Source organism: Perognathus longimembris, chromosome 5, assembly GCF_023159225.1.
Source record: "Perognathus longimembris pacificus isolate PPM17 chromosome 5, ASM2315922v1, whole genome shotgun sequence".
Taxonomy (NCBI): domain Eukaryota; kingdom Metazoa; phylum Chordata; class Mammalia; order Rodentia; family Heteromyidae; genus Perognathus; species Perognathus longimembris.
The window spans coordinates 6,974,703-6,994,997 of NC_063165.1; the positions used below are offsets into that span (position 1 = coordinate 6,974,703).

Sequence of the window (20,295 nt, forward strand, 5' to 3'; positions counted from 1 at the left end):
CACCAGCACCGGGCTGTTGGCCAATTTCTCCTAGGCTCTTTACAAACCCTGAAGATGGGCACTCTCGTGGACAGGAGGAAGGCTCTCCGGGAAGCCTGGGCTCCTTACTTTGACGAACTCCTTGAAGTCTGGGGCCTCGTCGGTCTTCTGCTGGATCAGGGCCGCCCCATTGAGCTGGCAGCTGCAGAAGCGGATGTAGGGCTGCATGTGCGGCAGCTGGGCGCTCAGGATGTCACCGATCATCTTCACGGGCATCTTCTCCCCGGACATCTTCTTGCGGACCCTCAGCGCTCTGCGTGGGAATACGGGAGGTGAGTCCCACCGTCACGCTGCCAGCCAGCACCGTGCCACACGGCTACCGAAACAGAATGTGTGTGAGGGGCACAGACCGAGAGGGCCACTAGAGCATCTATGTGGAAGGCAGGGGACAGAGAAAGAAAGGAGTCAAGTGATACAGAGAGGCACCACCGCGGCACTTTCCTTTGGCCTGGAGATGATGTGCCACCATTTTTTCTCTCCTGTGTTGGCATCTCATGGATTATTAGTGGTGAAACTCCAGGCTGATGGGGGCTAGGAACTGAGCTTATTTCTGGAGACCTTGATACCCCGGGGAAAGCATCATCATTCGGGGCTTTCAGACAAACCATAATGGAGATGGCAAATCAACACACACACACACACACACACACGCACGCACGCACACACACACGTCCCAGCAAGTGTGGCAAAGCCAGGTCTAAATGATCATTTGGACTCTCTGCCTTTCACTGTTCATTGCTGTGGTTCATCTGAGGCAGGCTAAGAGTTCTAGAAGGAGACAGCTTTTGTTATAACAATGGGACACTGAGCCCAAACTGGAAACTGAGTAGAGAGACATTGGAGGGGCTGGAAAGTATTTCTTCCGGGTGACTCTGCTGTGTGGGTGTTTTGGGGGCGGGGGAAGGGGGTGGGCCTCCGTCCCCAGGCCTCCATGCTTCCACCTCTAAAACTCAGCAGTGCGGACCACTGACCATGGGCCCCACTGGCCTCCAGAATGGCCACCCAAACGAACCTTCCTTCTTTTTAAACTGATGGCCCCCAGCATTGGTGACAGTAACAGAAAGCTAGCTGACACAATTTTATCCCCATTTCCTATTGGGGAAACAGAGGCATGCAGAAATGGAATGACTTGACCCAAGTCTGAAGTCTCGGCCAAAGCTAAACTAAAGGTGACAGAAATAGCCCTTGAACTTAAGGGATGCCTCCCCTACCTGCCCTGATTTTTTTGGGGGGCCAGTCCTGGGACTTGAACTCAGGGCCTGGGCACTGTCCCTGAGCTTCTTTTTGTTCAAGGCTAGCCCTCTACCACTTGAGTCACAGCTCCACTTCTGGCTTTTTCTATCTATGTGGTACTGAGGAATCGAACCCAGGGCTTCATGCATGCTAGGCAAGCGCTCTACCACTAAGCCACATTCCCAGCCCTGCCTGCCCTGCTTGTACGGCATATTACTCAGCTCCCAGCTATCCAGTAAGGAAGCTAACCATTTAATCTAACATTAACCAGAATCATCACTAAGAGAAAATCCTTATATCACAGTTAACTTCCTTTGGTTTTATTTTAAAATTTCATTTATTAGGGCTAGGTGTGGTAGCGATGCCTGTTATCCTAGATAACGGGAGGCAGAGGTAGAAGAATCACGGTCTAGGAACTAGCCTGGGACAAAAGCAACACTCTGTCTGGAAAATAAATAAATGAAAGTGCAAAGAGCTGGAGCTGTGACTCACATTGGAGAGCCTTTGTTTAGCAAGCACAAGGTCCTGAATTCAAACTCCGGCCTGCCAGAAAAGTTCATGATTTGTTTGGTGGGTACTTCAATACAAGGTGTGTGTTCTAATCAAGGATGGGGACAGAAGGCTGCTCTCTCCGAGAAGTCCAGGGACCGGAGTCTTCATTCTCGGTCCCCAAAGCCCCCCTCTTCCAGCCCCCCAGGTCTCCTAGCATAAGTATCACTCTTTGGCCAAGCAAAGATACCCAAGTGGTCATTGTATGATTTACCATGTAGGCGTATACTCCAGAATTCTTTTGGGTTCTCTGTAGCTTTGAAATTATTCATAATAAAACGGTGGAAAGAAGAAAAAGAAATCAAGATTCTCAGGAAGCTCCTGTTAAGTAAAAGTGTTTTATCTGGGGAAGATGATAATTGTAGACAATCTCTCTCAAAGCATGTAATCAGGTTATCAGAAGCGCAGGGGCTGAGAGCGAGGGGCTGGCAATGGACAGAGGGAAGGGAGCCAGACAGGCGTGTCGGGACTGGGGGTATACCAGTTGTACCCTTGCTCCTCCAAGTAACCTTGAATGACAGACAAAACTACCGTCATGTGAATCCTTGAGTTCAAACTCCACTATCACACACACAAAAAGAGTCACTCATACCATGACTATAATCTCAGAGCTGCTCAAATAAAGGACAGCAGAGTTAGCGGCCCAAGGTGGCTGTTCTAAACAGCTACCTTATTAGCTGCTTAACAGCCGATTAGAAGGTGCTAGAGCCTAGGAAATCCTTTGGGCTATCTGACTCCTGGCCCTGCAATCTCTCCACTGGGGGCAAAACTGAGGGGAACCCCCTGCTCAGGACCCTGGCATCATGCACAGAGCCCGCCGGCTGTGTGACTTGAGACAAGACATACAACCTCTCTGAGGTTGGGTTCTCCAACTATCACAGTGCTGTCAGGTCCTACTTCAAGTCCCTGAAGAGCTCTGGAAAGGAACAGGGGGGAGACAAGGAAGGGAAGGCCATTGTAAGGAGCAGAGAGTCAATGGTCAACCTTGATTGGTGTGTAGTTGCCTTTCTAAGGGGCAACTGGGGACATCAGACACATTTCCCGTGTGTGTGTGTGTGTGTGTGTGTGTGTGTGTGTGTGTGTGTGTGTGTGTGTGTGTGCAGGTCCTGGGGCTTGAACTCAGGGCCTGGGTGCTGTCCCCGAGTTTTTGTGCCCAAGGCTAGCATTCTCACACTTGAGCCATAGCTCCATTTCTGGCTTTTTTTTGGTGGTTAATTAGAGATGAGCGTCTCCCAGACTCTTCTGCCTGGGATGGCTTCAAACATCGATCCTCAGATCTCAGCCTCCTTAGTAGCTAGGATTACAGGCACGAACCACCAGTGCCCAGTGTAACTTATAGGTATAGTTTTTAACAGAACACACGATGTCTATCCATCACTTTAGCTTAGTGCTTGTAGGTTCCGGACTAGCCCCTTCCGCTCAGGTGATGGGGCAGCCTCCCTCTAAGGCAAGTCTTGTGTCATGGCCCAGGCCCAGGTCCCACACTTACTGTGTCCTGGGCTCTTGTCATTCAAAGGCCTGGGGGATACAGGGACTATTGTGCTGTGATGGGGCTTGAATGTGCCCCTAAAGGCACACGTGCCCCTACTATGGTGGTCCTCCACGGCAGCCATGGTAAGGCAACGGGGCCTCGTACGAGGGAGCTAGGTCACCCATTATATTGCCCTCGGAAGGGATCAGTATTGTTCTACACGGGAGCCGGAGGGCTTCCCTGGAGAGCAAGTAGGTATAGAGGAACATAGTTATAGAAGAGCAAGTCTAACCCCTGAACTTCTCTTTTCTCTGGCTTCCTGCCTTGCCCCTGGTCTCAACCAAAGACCGAGTAGATGGGGCTGCTCAATCTTGGCCTCTGAAAGTGTGACCTCAGTAAACCACTTGTCTTCCTCTGTAAAGAATCCAGACTCGAGTGTTTGGTAATAGCAACAGAAAACAGACTAGTCAAATTTCCATCTTCCAGATGAGGACACTGAGACTCGGGGACTGTAAACCACCTAACCCAAAGACACACAGGCTGAGATGACTGCAAGCCCAGGGGGTCTGATGTACACCCTGTGCTTGGGGAGATATATCATTCTCCTGGAGGAAATGCAAAGCCTTTCTCTAAACGCTCGCCTGTGGTCAGCTGTGGAGATTTGCCTCCTTGAGCTCAGGGGAGCAGACTACATGTTTTCCTTTGTGTTTCCTCTTCACTCCATCCCCTCATCCCAGTACACGAGAATGGAGACATCCAATTACAAGCACAGTGCAGGGACCACATTCAGAACTCAGCAGCTTCCCAGTGAGCTGAATGCAGAGATCTCAATGGTGCAGAAGCACTATGTACATCTCGCGCTGGCCCTGTCACTTCTCCTAGAAGCCAGGACATGGTCTGCACTCCAGCCAGTGATATTCTAACGAGGCCTGCTGGACACAGATTGGGGGTATTGTTTGTTATTTGTGTGTTTGTGTTATAATGGAAACGATCCTGATAATGATCGAATCCAGCGTCCTCATTTTACAAATGGGGGAAACTTAGGCTCAAAGAGGAAGAGTAGAGGGATGAGATACAAATTTCCTGGGCTCCTGACAGGAGCTGCGTCTACACACTGCAGCAGGAATGAAACACACAGGGCCTGAGGCTGGCTGGGATCACCCTGAAGAATGGGCTCGTGCTAGACAGGGAACCGTTCCATACTTTTCCATCTGCTGGAGCCAAGAGGCCTCCTGCGATCTACCTTCTCCTTCTGGGAAGAAGAATCTATGATGGAGCTAGTGATGAACAGAAGCCAGAATTGGTCCAGTTCTGGAAATTCTGGAACCATCGTCAGCATCTAGAACCTGGATGCCTTGGTAACTTATATTCCGCCATGAGAAATCTAGAGCTTGTTTCCAGAAAGCACGAGGGCCCGAAAGGGTGCTGGCACTGGTGACAATGAGCGGAAACAAATAAGTTCACTAAAAAGCAGAAGGAGACACAGGGTAGCATGCGTGAGGGAGACACAACGGACCACACAGAGGTGCTAGTGTGTAAGCCGCGGAGGTGCAGCGAGGCCAGGGGTTAGAGAAGAAAGGCTTACTTCAGTAGTTTGATATTACACATAATCAGCTCCTTCCAGTTAACAAAAATCATAGCAACCTCTTTTTCTGTCAGCAGCTCAGACTCCATCAGGGGTTTCTGAAAGATCTACAGGTGCAGAAAATGAAGCAGTTCAGAAAGCAAAGTTAGCTCAAAACTTCCACGCGCGCGCGCACACTGGTCTGTTTAGAGCAACGGAGCGGGCTGGGGGTGGATTGGGGTGCCACCTTCCTGCAGAGGTTTGAGGCATGAGGGGGTGCTAAGGGAGGGGAGGGGGGACCCGTGGGTGTCACCTGCACGATTGGGCTTAGCTCCGCCTGTGAGAAGCTAGAAGGCCAGTTCAATTTGGTACAGGGAGGCGGAGGGGTCTCCCCTGCTCACTGGGAGGAAATAGACCCAATGGGCTAACCAGGGGTATGGACAGGTGGGTGGCTATGGAAGGTTCCTTCTGCCCAAAGAGCCGACACTCAACAGCGGGGGCTGAGGGCCACGCGCCACCAGCCCTTCCCCAGCTCTGGGTGGAGGTAGACTCGTAGTAAATCACAGATTTGGGTGGGGCCTCAGGTGGCTGAGCCTCTGGGGGCAAGAGACACTTCTGGAAGTTATCTGGGGACTGCTGCTCTTTGAACTAAACCTGGCCAGCGCGGAGCTGATGGCGGGGAACTCCACTCCCTGCAAGCTTTTCAGCCCATGATGAACATAGTAGCATCTCAAGGCCACCCCGCAAAATTGTGCATCTTGTGCCCTGCACAAAGACGCCCGGTACACAGGCAGGATAGAATGTGGACATCCCAGCCTATGTATTAGCGAGGAGATGCCTTGAGAAATGGCACTTTGGGGGAGTCCTATCACTCTGGAGTGTTAGTGGTGGCCTCATGGGCCAGAAACCCATGCGGAACAGCACAACGGACAGCCCCGTGTGTCTCTTCCAGATGCTAGACTGCCAGACGAGAGGGCTTTGTGTTTGGAGGAGGAAGCGTGGATCCCGAGCCGAGGCTTGAACTCCTAACCTGTGACAGGACTTCTCGCGTTGTGATTCTCGGATCCAGTCTGCCCACTCCATTTCCTAATACGGCAACCTACCATGCACTTTTTTCTTTCTTTTTTTTTTTTTAGGCAGGGCTGCTCAACTCTGTTGCCCTATCCTTCCAGACACAATGGCCAAGGCCCTTCGATGGCTCCCTGGGAGGGCAAAACAGGTGAGGCGCCATGCCAAGTCACGGAGCCAGGGGAAGAAACACGTTCACATCGAGTGGCAGATTTCTATCGAGGGCTTTACGGGATAACTGGAGAGGTTAGCAGGCTGGCCGCCATTTTCAAATGCCAACAACCGAGGGCCAGCCACGTGGCATGAACTAGTTGGTGGCTGAGCTCAACTTCTCTGACTAGAACTGAGAGTCTAACTCCCAGTCTGCATGCTGCCCTGCCCTGCACCAGCTCCTCGGACTTCAGGGACCTATGCACCAGCAAGCATGAGCACTTGACCCTCTTCTCTTGGGAAAGATCTCCTGTGTCATTGGCCTTGCAGATCTCCCCCCCCCCGCCCCGCCCCCATACACAACATATCTGAGCATGTAAGGCTCAGAATGGGGACCCAGGCCTCCTCCTGAACTGCCGGCCCTCGCCACCCACAGCTGCCATTACCTCTGTGACGAGCTGGAGGTCGTTCACATAGTTCTCCTCCGTGACAATGAGCTCGTGGACATACCCTTGTCGCTTCCTTTCAGTCGGGGTCAACATATCCAAAAGGTGTAAATCTGAGCACCCTGGAAGATACAACCATTGGGCACGGTTTAGTCCAGGCCGGGAAGGCCCACGCGGTTTCACAGTGAAGGTACTCCGTGTCCTGTGGACCACTGGGTTCTGTGGCTTAGCTCCAGTGCATCGGTGTGGTAGGACGATTCGATCGCCCCAAGAGGCAAGTTGGAGTCCTCGTTTCTGCACCCGCAAATGCGCCTTTATGTGGAATTGTGGATGGCACACAGTTATGGCAGAGAGGGGGCCCCAGGAGAGGATCAAGACACAAGCACGGACTGGGGCCATGAGATGTGGCCAAGGCAGGGATCAGAGATCAGAGAGTTGCCTCCAAGGGACATCATAGATCCCGGGCGATTCCAGAAGCAGAACAGATCCCACTCAGAGCCTTCAGAGGGAGAAGCACAGCCCTGCTGTACAGTGATTTCAGACTTCTAGCCCAAGTACTATGATAGATAAGTTCTGGTTGTTTTAAGATACCCACTTGGTGGCTGTCACAGTGACCCTAGAAATGAATACAGGTGGCATACTCCTGCCTCATCAAAAAGTATGAAAATAGCCAGGCACTGGTAGCTCACAGTGCTACTGGGGAGGTATAGGTAGGGAGGATCACAGTTCAAGTCCAGCCTGGCCATCAATGTAAGACCTCATCTCAATCAACAGTTGGTCACAGAGCCAGATGTCTGTCACCTTACCTACATGGGAAGCATAAGTAGGCAGATCGTGGTCCAGGCTGGCCTGGGCATACAGGAAGATCATATTTGAAAATCAATAAAGGCAAAAAGGGTGGGCATGGCTTGAGTGGTAGAGTTCTCTGACTAGCTAGCACAAGGCCCTGAGCTGAACTGCTAGTACCCCTAGCACTACCAACACCACCATCACAAAAAAAAAAGAACACGAGAGTCAGCCGCTGGTGCTCAGGCCTGTAATCAGCTACTCAGGAAGCTGAGATCTGAGGATCGTGGTTCCAATCCAGCCCAGGCAGAAAATTCCCTGGGAGACTCTTATCTCCAATTAACCATCCCCCAAACCGGAAGTGGCTCTGTGGCTCAAAGTGGTAGAGGACTTAGCCTTGAGCAAAAAAGCTCAGAGACAGCACCAAGGCCCTGAGTTGAAGCCCCAGGACTGATCAAAAAAAAAAAAAAAAGAAAAAGAAAAAAGAACATGGAACGTAATGTTAACAGACTTGGAAGCAACGGCTAACATTTCTAGGCCAGGCACCATACAAACAGTTTTACACTGGCAACTGCCTTTCTTAGTACGATACTAGAATTATCCCACTATACAGGTGGGGAAACAGGCTTACAGAGATGGGCTCGCCCCAGGCTCTTGGCTTAACAGTGGTGAAGGCAAGAGTCAGTCTTGAGATTTTGGCCCCAGAGGGCCTGGGCTCTACCCCAGACCAGCGCCAGCTACAAGTTCACAGGATGTCTGTCCACCCTGAAGCTGGGTTTTGGGGGTGAGGTGGCTCGGCAGAGGCTCCTGATGGACCCCAGGTAAAGCCGGACACATCCAGCCAGAGCCAGGAAAACTTTCCAGAACAAAGCCACTGCCCGGTCCCTGTGGTAGCGGAGTAGCAGGCTTCAGGCAGGCCTCTGTGCAGGCCCTCACCGCCCAAGGAAAAGACGATGCAACTGCTGTGTGTCTGGATGGTCGTGGCTTATCAGCAGAGGCTAGATCCCACCCAAGACCTGACAGGAAGGCGCGAGTCTCAGGAACACCCCAAATTCAGGCCCAGGCCTACCTACGCCTCCCTAGGTACACACACTGCTTCCCGCCCGCCCCCCCCCCCCCCGCCCCACACTAGTGCTAGTACCAATTTTGAACTCATGTTCTGGCTCAGCTTCTTTCCTCGTGGCAGAGGCTCTACTACTTGAGCCATGCCTCCAGCCCAGGTTAGTGAGAGTCCTGTAGACTCTTCTGCCCAGGCTGGCTTAGAATTGGAACCCTCTAAGTCTCAGCCTCCTAAGTAGCTAGGATTACAGGCATAAGCATGAGTTACTGGCGCCTGGTACACACTTGTTTTTATTAGAGGATGTTTACATCACAGAAACCAAATTTATCAAACAGACTAGGAAGTATCGCCAAGGGTGAGGGTGCTGAGGCTCGTCCTCTCTCCTCCCACAGGGGGGCGCAGTGGAGCACAGTGTGAACCCCCAGCTGTTCTCACACTGAATCTCCACATCAGCCCGTCCTAAAGCACCTTCCATCTTGTTAGAGAAGCAAATCCAGGTCTCTACCAATTCTTGTAGGCATAGCCCAGTGATCTGGGGCATTTTTAGGGTACATTAACATTGGAGAAGGCTGGTCTGGACGACTCAGGGGGTGTCCATGTTCTGGATTCTTGTGCTTAGAGGTTCTGCAAATAGCCCTGATCCCACTGGGCAAATGCTAGCATGGGCATCTGCTCCAGAGATTAGGGGTAGGACTGGCCCGGCCCTTGGTTCTGTTCCCTCTCCTGGCTAAGTGCCCTCAGTAGATGGCCTAGCCAGACAGGAGGGTGCCAGGAAACAAGCCACTGCAGAGCCACGGTGCGTAGCTGAGCCAGACTCCCCTGGGGCCACAAGGTGAGCGTGACCTTTGCACTCGTTGCAGATAGAGCTGAACAAGGGCCATCTCCACAGCCACTTCCTCCTGCCTGGGGCGTTTTTTCTTTTTTAAAAGATAACATCAGCATTAGTGGTGACTCTCAGGAAGGAAGTGAGACAGAATTGCCCACTCCTTCACTTTGGCCAGCTTCTGCACACTGTTGTGCAAGCTCATCACAGTGGAAAGCGGAAGGTCACCCTGGTTTCGCGGCCTTCTCTTGGGAAACCTTCCTGAGTTGGTAGGGAAGGGTGTACCCCATTTCTGTCCTATTGGTTGTGGGGTTTGAACTCAGGATCTGGGCACTGTCCCTGGGTTCTTTTGCTGAAGGCTAGTGTTCTAGCACAATGAGTCACAGCTCCACTTCTGGTTTTTTTGCGGTTAATTGAAGAGAAAGAGTCTCATGCACTTTCCTTCCACAGGCTGGCTTTGAACCCTGATCCTCTGATCTCAGCCTCTTCTTGAGTAGCTAGGATTATACAGGTATGAGCCACCAGTGCCCGGCTCCTGTCCTATTTTTTTTACGTGAGACTAAAGGCCTAGGACTCCGGCTGGTTCTTGTTCAAGGACAAAAGTAGGCCAGGCTGAGGTGTTGTGCTTCTCATAGAAGCTGTCAGGCTTCCCTAGGGACATTCGAATCCAGACACAATCCACAAACGCTGTGCGGCGGTGCTTCCCACAACACAATCAGATCCCCAGCGCGCACTGCGCGGACTAGTCTTTGGACCATCCTTCCAGATCATAGGTCTTCTGGAGAAATCTGATGGCTAAAGTATACCCATGTCCAGCCAGCACCTGTGTACCCATGGATGACATTCAAGTATACTCTACACACATTTTCAGTCAATTCAAGGTCTTCTCTTAAAGTCTATTCCCAGGACTCAATCATTTATTGACTCATTCATTCAGCAAATATTTACTGATATCCTACTACCATGAGTCTGGCACCAGCTGTGCTGAGCACTGCAGGAGACCAGTGCTCCGGAGTCCAGATCAGAACTCTGGAGTTCAGCATTCCCTACACAGAAGTGGTACCCCCCCACCCCCTCCCAGGCCTGAAGATGGCCCAGCCCCTCCCAGGCCCTCTGAAGGATACCACTGTTCTTCTTCAAGGGTAGGTGGTAGTCTCCCCCACCAAGCTCAAGAAGGCAACATGGAGCCCCATGGAGCTGCCAGGCTGAGGTTGGTACAACCCTATTCCCTCCCCAGCACACCAGGTGGAGGGTTGTCCTGAACCCCCATCCCACTCTACCTCAACAACGTATATATTGTCCTAACAACAAGACAACTACTGGAATTAGGGAGGCCCCATCAAGACCTCAGCCAAAACAACGTGCAATCTACAGGACCGAGAACTGCCCACCCATGTGCCAACATCCCACTGAGGAACACCGGCGTGACTAGAGAACCAGCCCGCCATGACACAGCGAAGAGGAGGGACCACAGGGACGCATCCGAGCAATGGAGGACTCAGAAGCAAGGCCGTGTCAGGAGAGGTGACTGCTGCAAGTTCTGAAAAGGCAGGGGCGGAGCAACTCCGTAAGGTCCAGGAGCCTGAGGTGCGGGGGTGGGGGGTGGGGGGTGGGGGGGGTGGGGGGGGTAGCTGCTCTAGACAGCTTTAGCCGTCCTGTCTAAACACCTGAAAGACCCAAGGCAGAGCCGGAGACGCAGAGAGGGGTCAGGGTACTACAGGGGTCGGGGCTGTTTGTTCCCGTCAATTCCACCCCACACAGGCCCATGTGCCACCGGGGCTGGAGACATGGCTGGGGTCCTCGTGGTCTCTACAGGACCCAGAATATAACGAAAGGCAGATGCTTGGTGGGAGATTCAGTTTCACATTACCCAGCAACCACATTGGCTTGAAATGGTCTTTTCAGCCCCTGGACTGTCCCCACCGGATGCTGATTTTAAAATTCTTCTGGTAAATGCCAGGCCAAGAGAACCATGAAAGACTGACTTTTTCAAGTCTTTTTTTAAAATTCAACTCAAAAAAATATCCCTCTATTGAAAACTTAATATTTAGAAAAACAAAGTAGTTAAAAATAAAACCTCCACTATTCAAAGCAGGGCACACAGAAGTTTTCTTAAGCGGTGGAAAAATGACGCAGGCCCTCTCTCTTTTGGGGACTAGGATAAACATGGCTTGCTGGCGCTCTGGCCCAGTGAAAAGCAAGAGGATAAAGCACAGAAAAATGATTTTCCACGACTCTTGGGGAGGGGGAAGGAAGTATCCCGAATACAGTCTCCCCACAGCTGAAATAATATTGCAAATGATGCTCAGCAGTTAACCATTCCCACATTACAGCCCACATAAATCTCCTAATATATGTCCCTAGATTTTTGTATGATTTTCTTACACGCATAGACAAAACACAGCAAGAGCCATGCTGTTCCTCAGGAAAGGTGAAAGAAGTTTGAGCCTGGCTTGTTGTCTTAAAGGAGAAGATGCACAGTCTCTTGAGACATTAAGCCCCACTGGTCATCTAAATGGCGCCAGGACAGTATTAGCAGAATACATGTTCACCAGGGGGCTAGAGCTCCTGTCTACACTGCAGACACCTGTAGAGTTGACATGAACGTGGGAAGTGGTCTTACCCTCTCCTACCAAGTGAGCCTAATTGAGAGAGGAAAAACTGGGAGAGAGTGAGGGAAGGGATGACAGTGTCCAAAAAGAAATGTACTGATTACCTGACTTATATAACTCTACTGTACATCACTTCTATAATAACAATAAAAGATTTTTAAAAATTGCATTCCCTAAATATCTTTGGCAGAGTAGTTGTGGGTTTTGGCTGTCATGGAGTAAAAGTAGATGAAGACCAAGTGATACAGGGCCAGGCACTATTGGTTCATGTCTGTAATGCTGGCTACTCAGGAGGCTGAGATATCAGTATCAGTTTGAAGTAAGCCTGGGCAGGAAAGTCCCTGAGACTATCTCAAACTAGCTACCAGAAAATTAGAAGTGGTGTTGTGCCTCTGAGTGGTAGAGCCCTAGCCTTGAGGTACAGAGCTCACGAACAGTGCCCAGGCACTGAGTTCAAGCCCTATGACAGCCCTTCCCCTACAAGTTGTTTTTTTTTTTTTGTGGATAAGTGAAGTTTGAACTCAGGGTCTTGTGCATGGCAAGTATCTGCTCTGCTGTTGAGCCAGGCCTTTAACAACCTTTTTGCTTCTGTTATTTTTTTTTGAACAAGGTCTTATTCTCAACCAGGCCTAGAGCTTGGATCATGATTCTATTTGAGCTTCCCACAGAGCTAGGATAACACGCACCCAAATCATTCATTGAAATAAGTCTCAAGAAGGTTTTGCCCAGGCTGGTCTTGAACGGTGATCCTGTTAATCTCCACCTTCCAATCAGCCAGGTACGAGCCATTGTACCTGGCTAAGAAGGTTTTCAGCCAAATGGTACGTCGCTTCACCACACAGATGACGTCCGAAACCCAAAGTGCTCTGCAAGATATGAGACTGTGTATTCCAGCTGAGGCCAGAATCTTTTCTTTGGAACTTGGTGATGTGGAAGGTGAAGTGGCCAGTCTTCATCTATGGGAGATTTGGGCTGGAGATGCCCTTGATCCTTGCTGACACATACATGTCTTTGAAAAAGCTTCCCACACAAGGAAGTCTTGGGCATCTCAGAGTTGAGTTGTGGAAGGGTCAGGAGAACCAGGAGGTGGGCCAAAGACCCAAGGTGAGCGGTGCAGGATGCCCCATAGATTGTCCATGTAGTGAGCCAGGACAGCCCATTCTGTCTCCAGCATGGTGCTCGCCTGATGTAGCTGGTTTCCTCCAGAAAGGTCCATTCCACTTCACTGCCATAACCCAGAGGCTTCAAAGAAGAACTCTGCTTCAAAACCAGCTTCCTTTCCTCCCGAGGCCAGTCCATCGACATGGCTTGCTATAAAGTTTAATGGATGTTGAGAAATAGTGAAAATTAAAATCCTCTCAGGGATAAATCATCTAATTTGTCATAATAATGAAAGGGCACTTCATTTATGGTTTTATAACTGATGCTGGGATTCCTGGCCTGGGTGTTATGTTCCTTTATTGTATGGTTTTGTGGTGTTTTTTGTTGTTTTTTTTAAGTTCATTCCTGGCTCCATTTAATGTCACCACCCATGTTTTGCTTTCTTTCTGAGATCTTGTTTGGGATGTGCCCCATCCTGCAGGACTTTATGACTCCTCAGCAGCTGCCATCAATAAAGCCTTTGGGTACGTGAGGCAGATAAAGGTGTGTTTTTCCTGGAATTCGAGGAGGGAGGTCTGACTGGAAAGGTGTGGGGGTATTTTGCATAGGAGGAATCTGAGTTAGACTTTGTCATGGTTGAATGTGTTCCCCAAGGTTCTCGTGTTGGGAACTTGGCCCCTAAAGCAGTTGTGTTGAGAGGTGGGAAGTTAAGGTGCTTATGGAATATGGGCTCCTACAGATGTGTTTCACCTCTGTCCCTCTCACGTGTGTCCTTTTTCCCCCATTCTTCTGCACTAGATGATACAAGCAAGGAGGATTTATAGCCTGTGGAACCCATAGGCCAAGTACGTTGCTTTGTCATTTACTAAGTCCTTGGTATTCCATTATAGCAGCACAAACTGATTTAAGTTAGCTGTTATTAGGCAAGTGTCTGGACAGGTGAGCAGTAGTCGGGGATTTAAATAGATGACAGAGGCCTGGAGCTCAGGAAGAGGGAAGCAGAAGCTAGCATGATGGCAAATAACAGGAGAGAACATGGAATGCCACTCCAAAGCCAGAGTTCCGCCATTGTGCATTTATGAACTCACTGAATCCTTGTCAGTCATCTTTGTGGTGGCTACCGCTACTCTCTACTGGGAAGATGAGGAAACTGAGGCACAAAGATCAGAAAGTTGACAAAACCTTCAATAATAAATGGCAAAGAGAGTCTAGTCTGAGTCCAAGATCTTAATCCTTATATTCCTTGGTGGAGTAGTGTGCTTCAATAGCTATAACAAAGAGCCATAGACTGGGCAGCTGGAACAACAGGGAATTATTTCTAACCATCTCTAAAGGTTGGAGGTCAAGGCCTCTCTCCTTGTCTTGTTGATGTACTTTTTCTCCATGTCTTCAACTTTCCCTGGTGCACGAAACTTTCTAGGGTTCTCTGTGTGTCCAATTTCTTCTTCCGAGGACATCAGTCAGATTGGATTAGTGTCCTTGCCCATCCTCACTTTATTAACAATACATTCCATTCCAGGCTGAAGCCCCTGGGGTTGGGACTTCCATACCTGAGTTCTGGGAGACCCTGTGAAGTCCACACCCAGTGGGAAGCTAGCCGAGGAGGCTCTGGCTGCATTCGGCGAGGATCACTGTGGTAGGCCCGGGCACGATGGACAGGGTGCGGCCCATGAGCCCGGCTGCACATTGGAGCCGTCTGAGGACCTCTTGACTCAAGAGCACGTTCAATCTGACTGGTCAAGGTGAGGCTCAACTGCACATCATTTATTTGCTCCAATATGTGGCAGAGGGAGGATCACTCATTAGAGAAAGGAGGGCCTGGTCAGCAAGACACCAACTCAAAGAGCGCAAGAGCAAGGTTTGGGAACTAGGTCCGTCCAGGTATATGGTACGAGGCCACCGCACTGCTCAACTAAATCTTGCCCGTGAAGCTCGCTCCACCCCCCCGTCCAAAGGCTTCGGTGCCTGGCACGCCACACATGCAGCCCCATGAGCAACGTGGAAACCAGAGTCCGCGACGCTTGGCTCCTATCGCTGTATACAGGGCCGCACTGCTACCATTGGCGTCCACCCCCACCCGGAGCCACGGCCTCAACAGGCTCGCCCTTCAATGGCCCCATGTTATGATTTTATGGACAGAGCAGCAAAGTCCAGAGATGTATGGCCACTGCCTCTTTCGAGATTGAAAACTCTGAGAGCTCTCAGGAAAGAGAGCCAGGAGGAACCGCTAGTTTTTCTCAAGGTGGGCCCCCGGTGGACACCCCCTTTTTCCGTTTAGAGCTCCTGGAAGGTCTGGGTGTGAGGTGGTTGTCAGGGATGGCAGCAGCCAGTGCCGGAAGGCGATGGGTCTTCTCTGAAAGCAACCCTGAGTTAAACAGTCCGGGAACAGCCCTAGCCCACGGGAGGCCCCGGAGAAGGTGCAAAGGGCCCGACGAGTCCCCTGGTTCCCAGAGTACCCCCACCCCAAACTTGACACACGGATCTCATTGGAACAGAGAGGTACCCCCAAACCCAAGACATTTCCAGCCCAATTTCCATAACTGTACAGATCCAACATGTCTCTGTTTTTATGATGCTTCTTTTCTCAGGGTGGGGACAGAAAGCCAAGTACATGTACCAACTGGTAGTTTATAGGGTGATTACAAGAACAATGAACAGTTTTTATGATCCATAACTAATTTCCCTTTTTTAGGGCCTTCACATGGAATACTTGTTTTGTTTTGGTTTCCCCCAACAAAGCTTCTGTGGTCCAGGCTCTGGGGTGAGTTCTAGGCCACAGGAATTGAGGACAGTGAACAAAACTGACACCCACAGCCCTCTGCCTTATAATCAGCCGGTGACAGGAGACCCCCGGTGTGTCAACTCTACATGAAGGGGTGCCATCGGCTTCAGATCCGTGCTTGCCGTTCCTGTGGAAGTCCTTTTTTAAGAAATGTGGTTCTGGGGATAGAAGCCAGGGCCAGAGGTCCATCCCAGCCCCTCTCCGGATGTCTTAATGGGGGATTCGCAACTCAGAGATGGAGTCCAGCGCACCGTCTCCTGGGAAAGCGGGAGCGATGTATTTATGTATCAGCCGCTCCATCCACTCATCATCCTGGGTAACAAGGAGCTCAGGAGATCGCTGAGCCATGGCGAGGTAACATGGGGAGGGGGGCAGGGACAGCGGGGGGGGGGGGTGGGTTGCAGGTAGGGGGATAGAGTAAGGACAGTTCCCACTGGGGAACCTCAGTGGCTTGAACTTGACAAAGAACTCTGAGGATGAGGGAATAGGCAGGGCGGGGCCGCATGATGGCGGCCTGGGGCCGGGCGGGTTGGGGAGGGTCAGCGAGGGTCAGCATCCACGATGTCTGCCCATCCTCTGGTCCTGAGCCTGGTCCTCTGGCCATGAGCCTGAAGGTGAGCAGGAGTGGGCGGCAACCCTGGCCAGGGACGCCCTCCTCTGCACGGTACAAATGGTCTGCTCCAGGAAGGGGCTTGTAGGGGCTGCAACAGATCAGGACGGCTGGGTGGAAAGCCACCGGAGCCACAGAAGCTGCGAGAAGGGCCCTTCCTCATAGTGACTCGGAGGCAACAGACAGAACTAGGAATGCTGGGTCAGGATCTGGGGACTGGCAATCGATACAATGGAGTAGAGAGAGCCCCAGAGGAAGACAAGGAAGGCAAGAGAAGCACGGGGAAAATCAGATAGGGTATTGCAGATCACAAAGGAGATTTCGGGGTTCATACTAGGTAGACTAGAATCAAATGATCTTAAGCATAAATTGTTTCCAAACTATTGTACCTAGGCATGGCAGAGAGGCTGGAAGGCAAGCACAGGTGCAGACAGACCAGTTAGAAGACTTGTGCCATCCCGAAGAAGGGCAGTAACAACTCACTGGCCCCACGGCCTAGGCACTTGTGATTCTGTAGGCCGAGGACGTTCCTGTCCTTGATCTCTGAACGAGGACTCTGTGGTCAGGTCTCGCTCTCATGTTGTCACTTCAGAGAACGCCTTCCTCGGCCCTGCTTCCGCTACAGTGCCGGTCCTCGGTCACGCTCGGTCTCATTTTATCCATCAAGAGCTGGAACAACTTCACTGACTTGCCCGCTCGTGGCCCCTCTAGCTCCTCCGGACGATTCATCTGCTCACAGTCTGCTGAGCACAGCTGTTGGTCACCGGGCTGGTTCCATATTCTGTGGCCAGGTCTCGTGGGAAGGAGCAAGAGAAGGGGAAGCAGGCAGGGACTCCCACCCCCCTTCCCGGAGCCTGTGTGTGGGGAGGATCGGAAGGTGGACTTCCCCCTGAGGAGGGGCTACCGGTTACCAAGGATTCAGCTGTGTGGGGCTTTCTCCCAGGGCCTGGGGAATCCAAGGCAACACCCCAGAGACGAGAGGCCTCCCTGGCTCTGCCTCCTCTGGCACACACGGCAGGGACGCCCAAGGCCCGGGTCCAGAGGCATTTCAGGACGCACGCAGCCGGGGTCGGAGGACAATGAAATTCAGAGTCTCCCAAGTGTGCCAGGGGGCAGCTGCTCCGGAGATGGCACTTTGGAAGAAACACGGGTTCCACTGTGGCTGGCACAACGGGGTGGTGGTGGTGACTGTTCCGTTCTTTGCTGGCCACAGAATACAAGAGCCACAGAAGGCTGTGCTGAGAAATAAAGGACCCCAATGACTCAAGGCATGTGGGACAGGTTTATTGTGGGTACAGCCTGGGCCTGCTGGCACAGTCCACAGACGTGACATTTACGAGCTTCGCGCATTCCACTTCTCCCCGTTGGCGGTCTCACCAGCAGCCATACGAGGCAGGCAGCTCGGCCGCACGCACCAACGTCTACCCGGGGAAGGGACTCCCGGCATGAGGCATGGACAGCCGCACATTTCAGCAGTGCGGACAGGATGCCGTGGAAAGCTGCTGGACTCCATGCCGGTGGGCCTCCCTGCTCTCTGTGTGCAAGGCAGTAGCACAAACTTGCAAGGTTTGAGTTCTCTCAAGGACACTGCGCATGCGGTCATCCTTTCTCTCCAGACCCCAATCTGAAAACCACATTGACCCATAAGCCTTCCAACACACCCAGCCCACCCGCTGTCTACCATAAGCCAGTGGGGATTGGGTTCTAGGATGCTCACTGCTCAGGCACACATGCTTTTTCTCTGCAAACACCATAGAGCTATGTGTGAGAGGAAACTGAAGTTCAAATTGGTGAACAAACAAGCCCAAGATCATCCAGCTGAGATTCGAACCCATGTTCTTGAACTGCCGAGGTTAAGTTGCCTTAGCCCCACTAAGGTTCCCAGATATTTGTCACCATCTTGCTATAGGCAGTGGCCTAGAGGAGAAGAAAAGGCTTGGACATTGCAAAGGAAGGCGTCAAGTATTGAGTGAACTTGGTCGGAGTGCTGTTGCTATATTTGGCACCCTGGGTGTCTTGGCTGAGGCCAGGGAGGAAAATTTAGAAGCCACCACTGACGCAGAGCAAGGGCATCCAAGCAACACTGTCTCTGGAAAACTGGCCCGAAGGCACGAAGGAGGCGAGGCGGGGCGGGCTCGTGCGTCGGGATCCCCGCCAAGAGCTCGGCACGCCCGCCATCGCCAGCGATAGGGGAAGCAGGGCCAGGCGCTTCCTCCCGTCTTGCAGAGTGGCAGCTGCTCAGTCCACACGGCGGGAGCCGGGGGCCTGCGGCTGGCAGGGCTGCCGTCCTCCCGTGGTCCCGGAAGTCCCAGGGGCGGCTCAGGCGCTTCGCCGTGTCTCCACGGGCAAGTGCGAAGCTCAGGGCAAGTTTCCTTACAGCCTCCATGTGAGCAAATCACCTGCATGGAGCTGGTCGTGTGTCCCACACTTTTCTGGTGGGAACTGGGACACAAGATTGGCTCGGTGTACAGGAGCGACAGGGACTTAGAAGGGGAAGGGACGGCATGGGGCACACCAGGGGGACCCAGGGACCTCAGGAGTGAAGTGCTTCTTGTGGATGCACGGGGCCGCACGTGCTTCCCCGTCTCTGGGCCAGGGTTCAGAGAACTCCACGAAGAGGAGGGAGCGCCCAGCTGACGCTCAGCGCAGGACACTTCCTCTTGGAGGCTTTCGCAACATGACTTGGAAGCCGCGTGACAGGCAGATGTAAAAGCGCAGCTGTAAGCCTCTGCCAGAATCTATCTATCTGCCGTACACAGCCAGGCCTCAACCTCATCATCCAACCCCGTGTTACCCACCCACCGTGACTGGCTGTCTCACGGTCTGTTTTCAGTCTCTCTCTTACACACACACACACACACACACACACACACACACACACACACAGAGTAAGCTGCTGCAGTATGCATGAAGTGAATGCTCATAAAAAAATCAATATTCTAACTGAGTCATATTATTTAAAATGCCTGAGGAGCTTTCAATAAAAAGAACATCTTCCTGAAGCTAAAGAATCTTTGATTTGTTAACTACATATCAAGGCACATTCTGAAGTCTGGTTTTTTTTTCCTATATAGGGTTCTCTGAAAGAAAAAATAAAGCCCCTCCCCCAGTTCAGCTAAATGGAACTAACTACATAAGGTATGAGATATTTACAATTTGTAATGTATATATATATATATATATATATATATATATTTGGGACTACTGATATTCAAATATTCAATGTTGTTTCTCAACATTTTTTTTGTGGGGGGTTACTTTTGGAACTAAAAAGAATGACCAGAAGTCCTAATTTTGTCTAGAGTAATAAAATAACTATTCACTGTCTCTTAGAAATGATACGTAGCTTTAGTTAAATATGGGAATGGATGTGGAGGGACGGGAAAAACAAAAACAATATAATAATAAAAAAAAAAAAAGAAACAGGCCCCTTATCCCACAGAACCAGACTCCAGGAAGGGTCCCACCGAAGACACCGCTGCTCTGGAGAAGCAGCAGGAAGAGAAAACGGGGGCCACCGGGGCTCTTTCTGGAGGGTGATGTGGTATGACAGGGACCTAGACGACAAGGTTTCCCACAGTGGTTGGTTTGGTCCATTCATATAAAAGGCATTCTTGAGTATCTGACCTGCCATGTGCCAGACAGAGGTATACTGTACTGGGTTGAGCCATAGGAACCTGCTGCTTTTTATAGGCAAGAAAACAGCAATGCTGGTGATCCCCTTTGGCTAAACCTATCAGAAGGTGTTATGCAATGCATGACTACTGATGGCGGCAAGTCTATCCATTCACCAAATCTGACAGATGACCCCAAAGCTATTTTTGACGGGAGCCTGGATCTGCCTGGGTTTCTTCCAGAAACAGATTGGTTGCTAGTTCCCTTCACACATGCCATGCTGTCCTATTTTGTAACTTCACAAAGGCATGAGTCCTTGCTTTAGTTCTGTTTCTTTCAGATTCCTCTATACAGAGACAATATACAGACGAGGCCTCTTGGGGAAA

The 20,295-nt window shown here is 51.2% G+C and overlaps 1 protein-coding gene across 5 annotated transcripts in view; it reads right to left on the minus strand.

The window, feature by feature from the left end:
* Itsn1 (intersectin 1) overlaps nt 1-20,295 on the minus strand; it is a 179,685-nt gene that overhangs the window by 15,338 nt on the left and 144,052 nt on the right. For 4 of the 5 annotated variants that reach the window (XM_048346267.1, XM_048346265.1, XM_048346266.1 and 1 more), the window contains 3 exons: nt 6,521-6,642; nt 4,878-4,984; nt 109-292 (listed from right to left, as the gene is read on the minus strand). In XM_048346267.1, coding sequence (XP_048202224.1) covers nt 109-292; nt 4,878-4,984; nt 6,521-6,642 — 413 coding nt within the window. The remainder of the gene's footprint in view (nt 1-108; nt 293-4,877; nt 4,985-6,520; nt 6,643-20,295) is intronic. The other variant, XR_007210960.1, reaches the window with a different exon arrangement.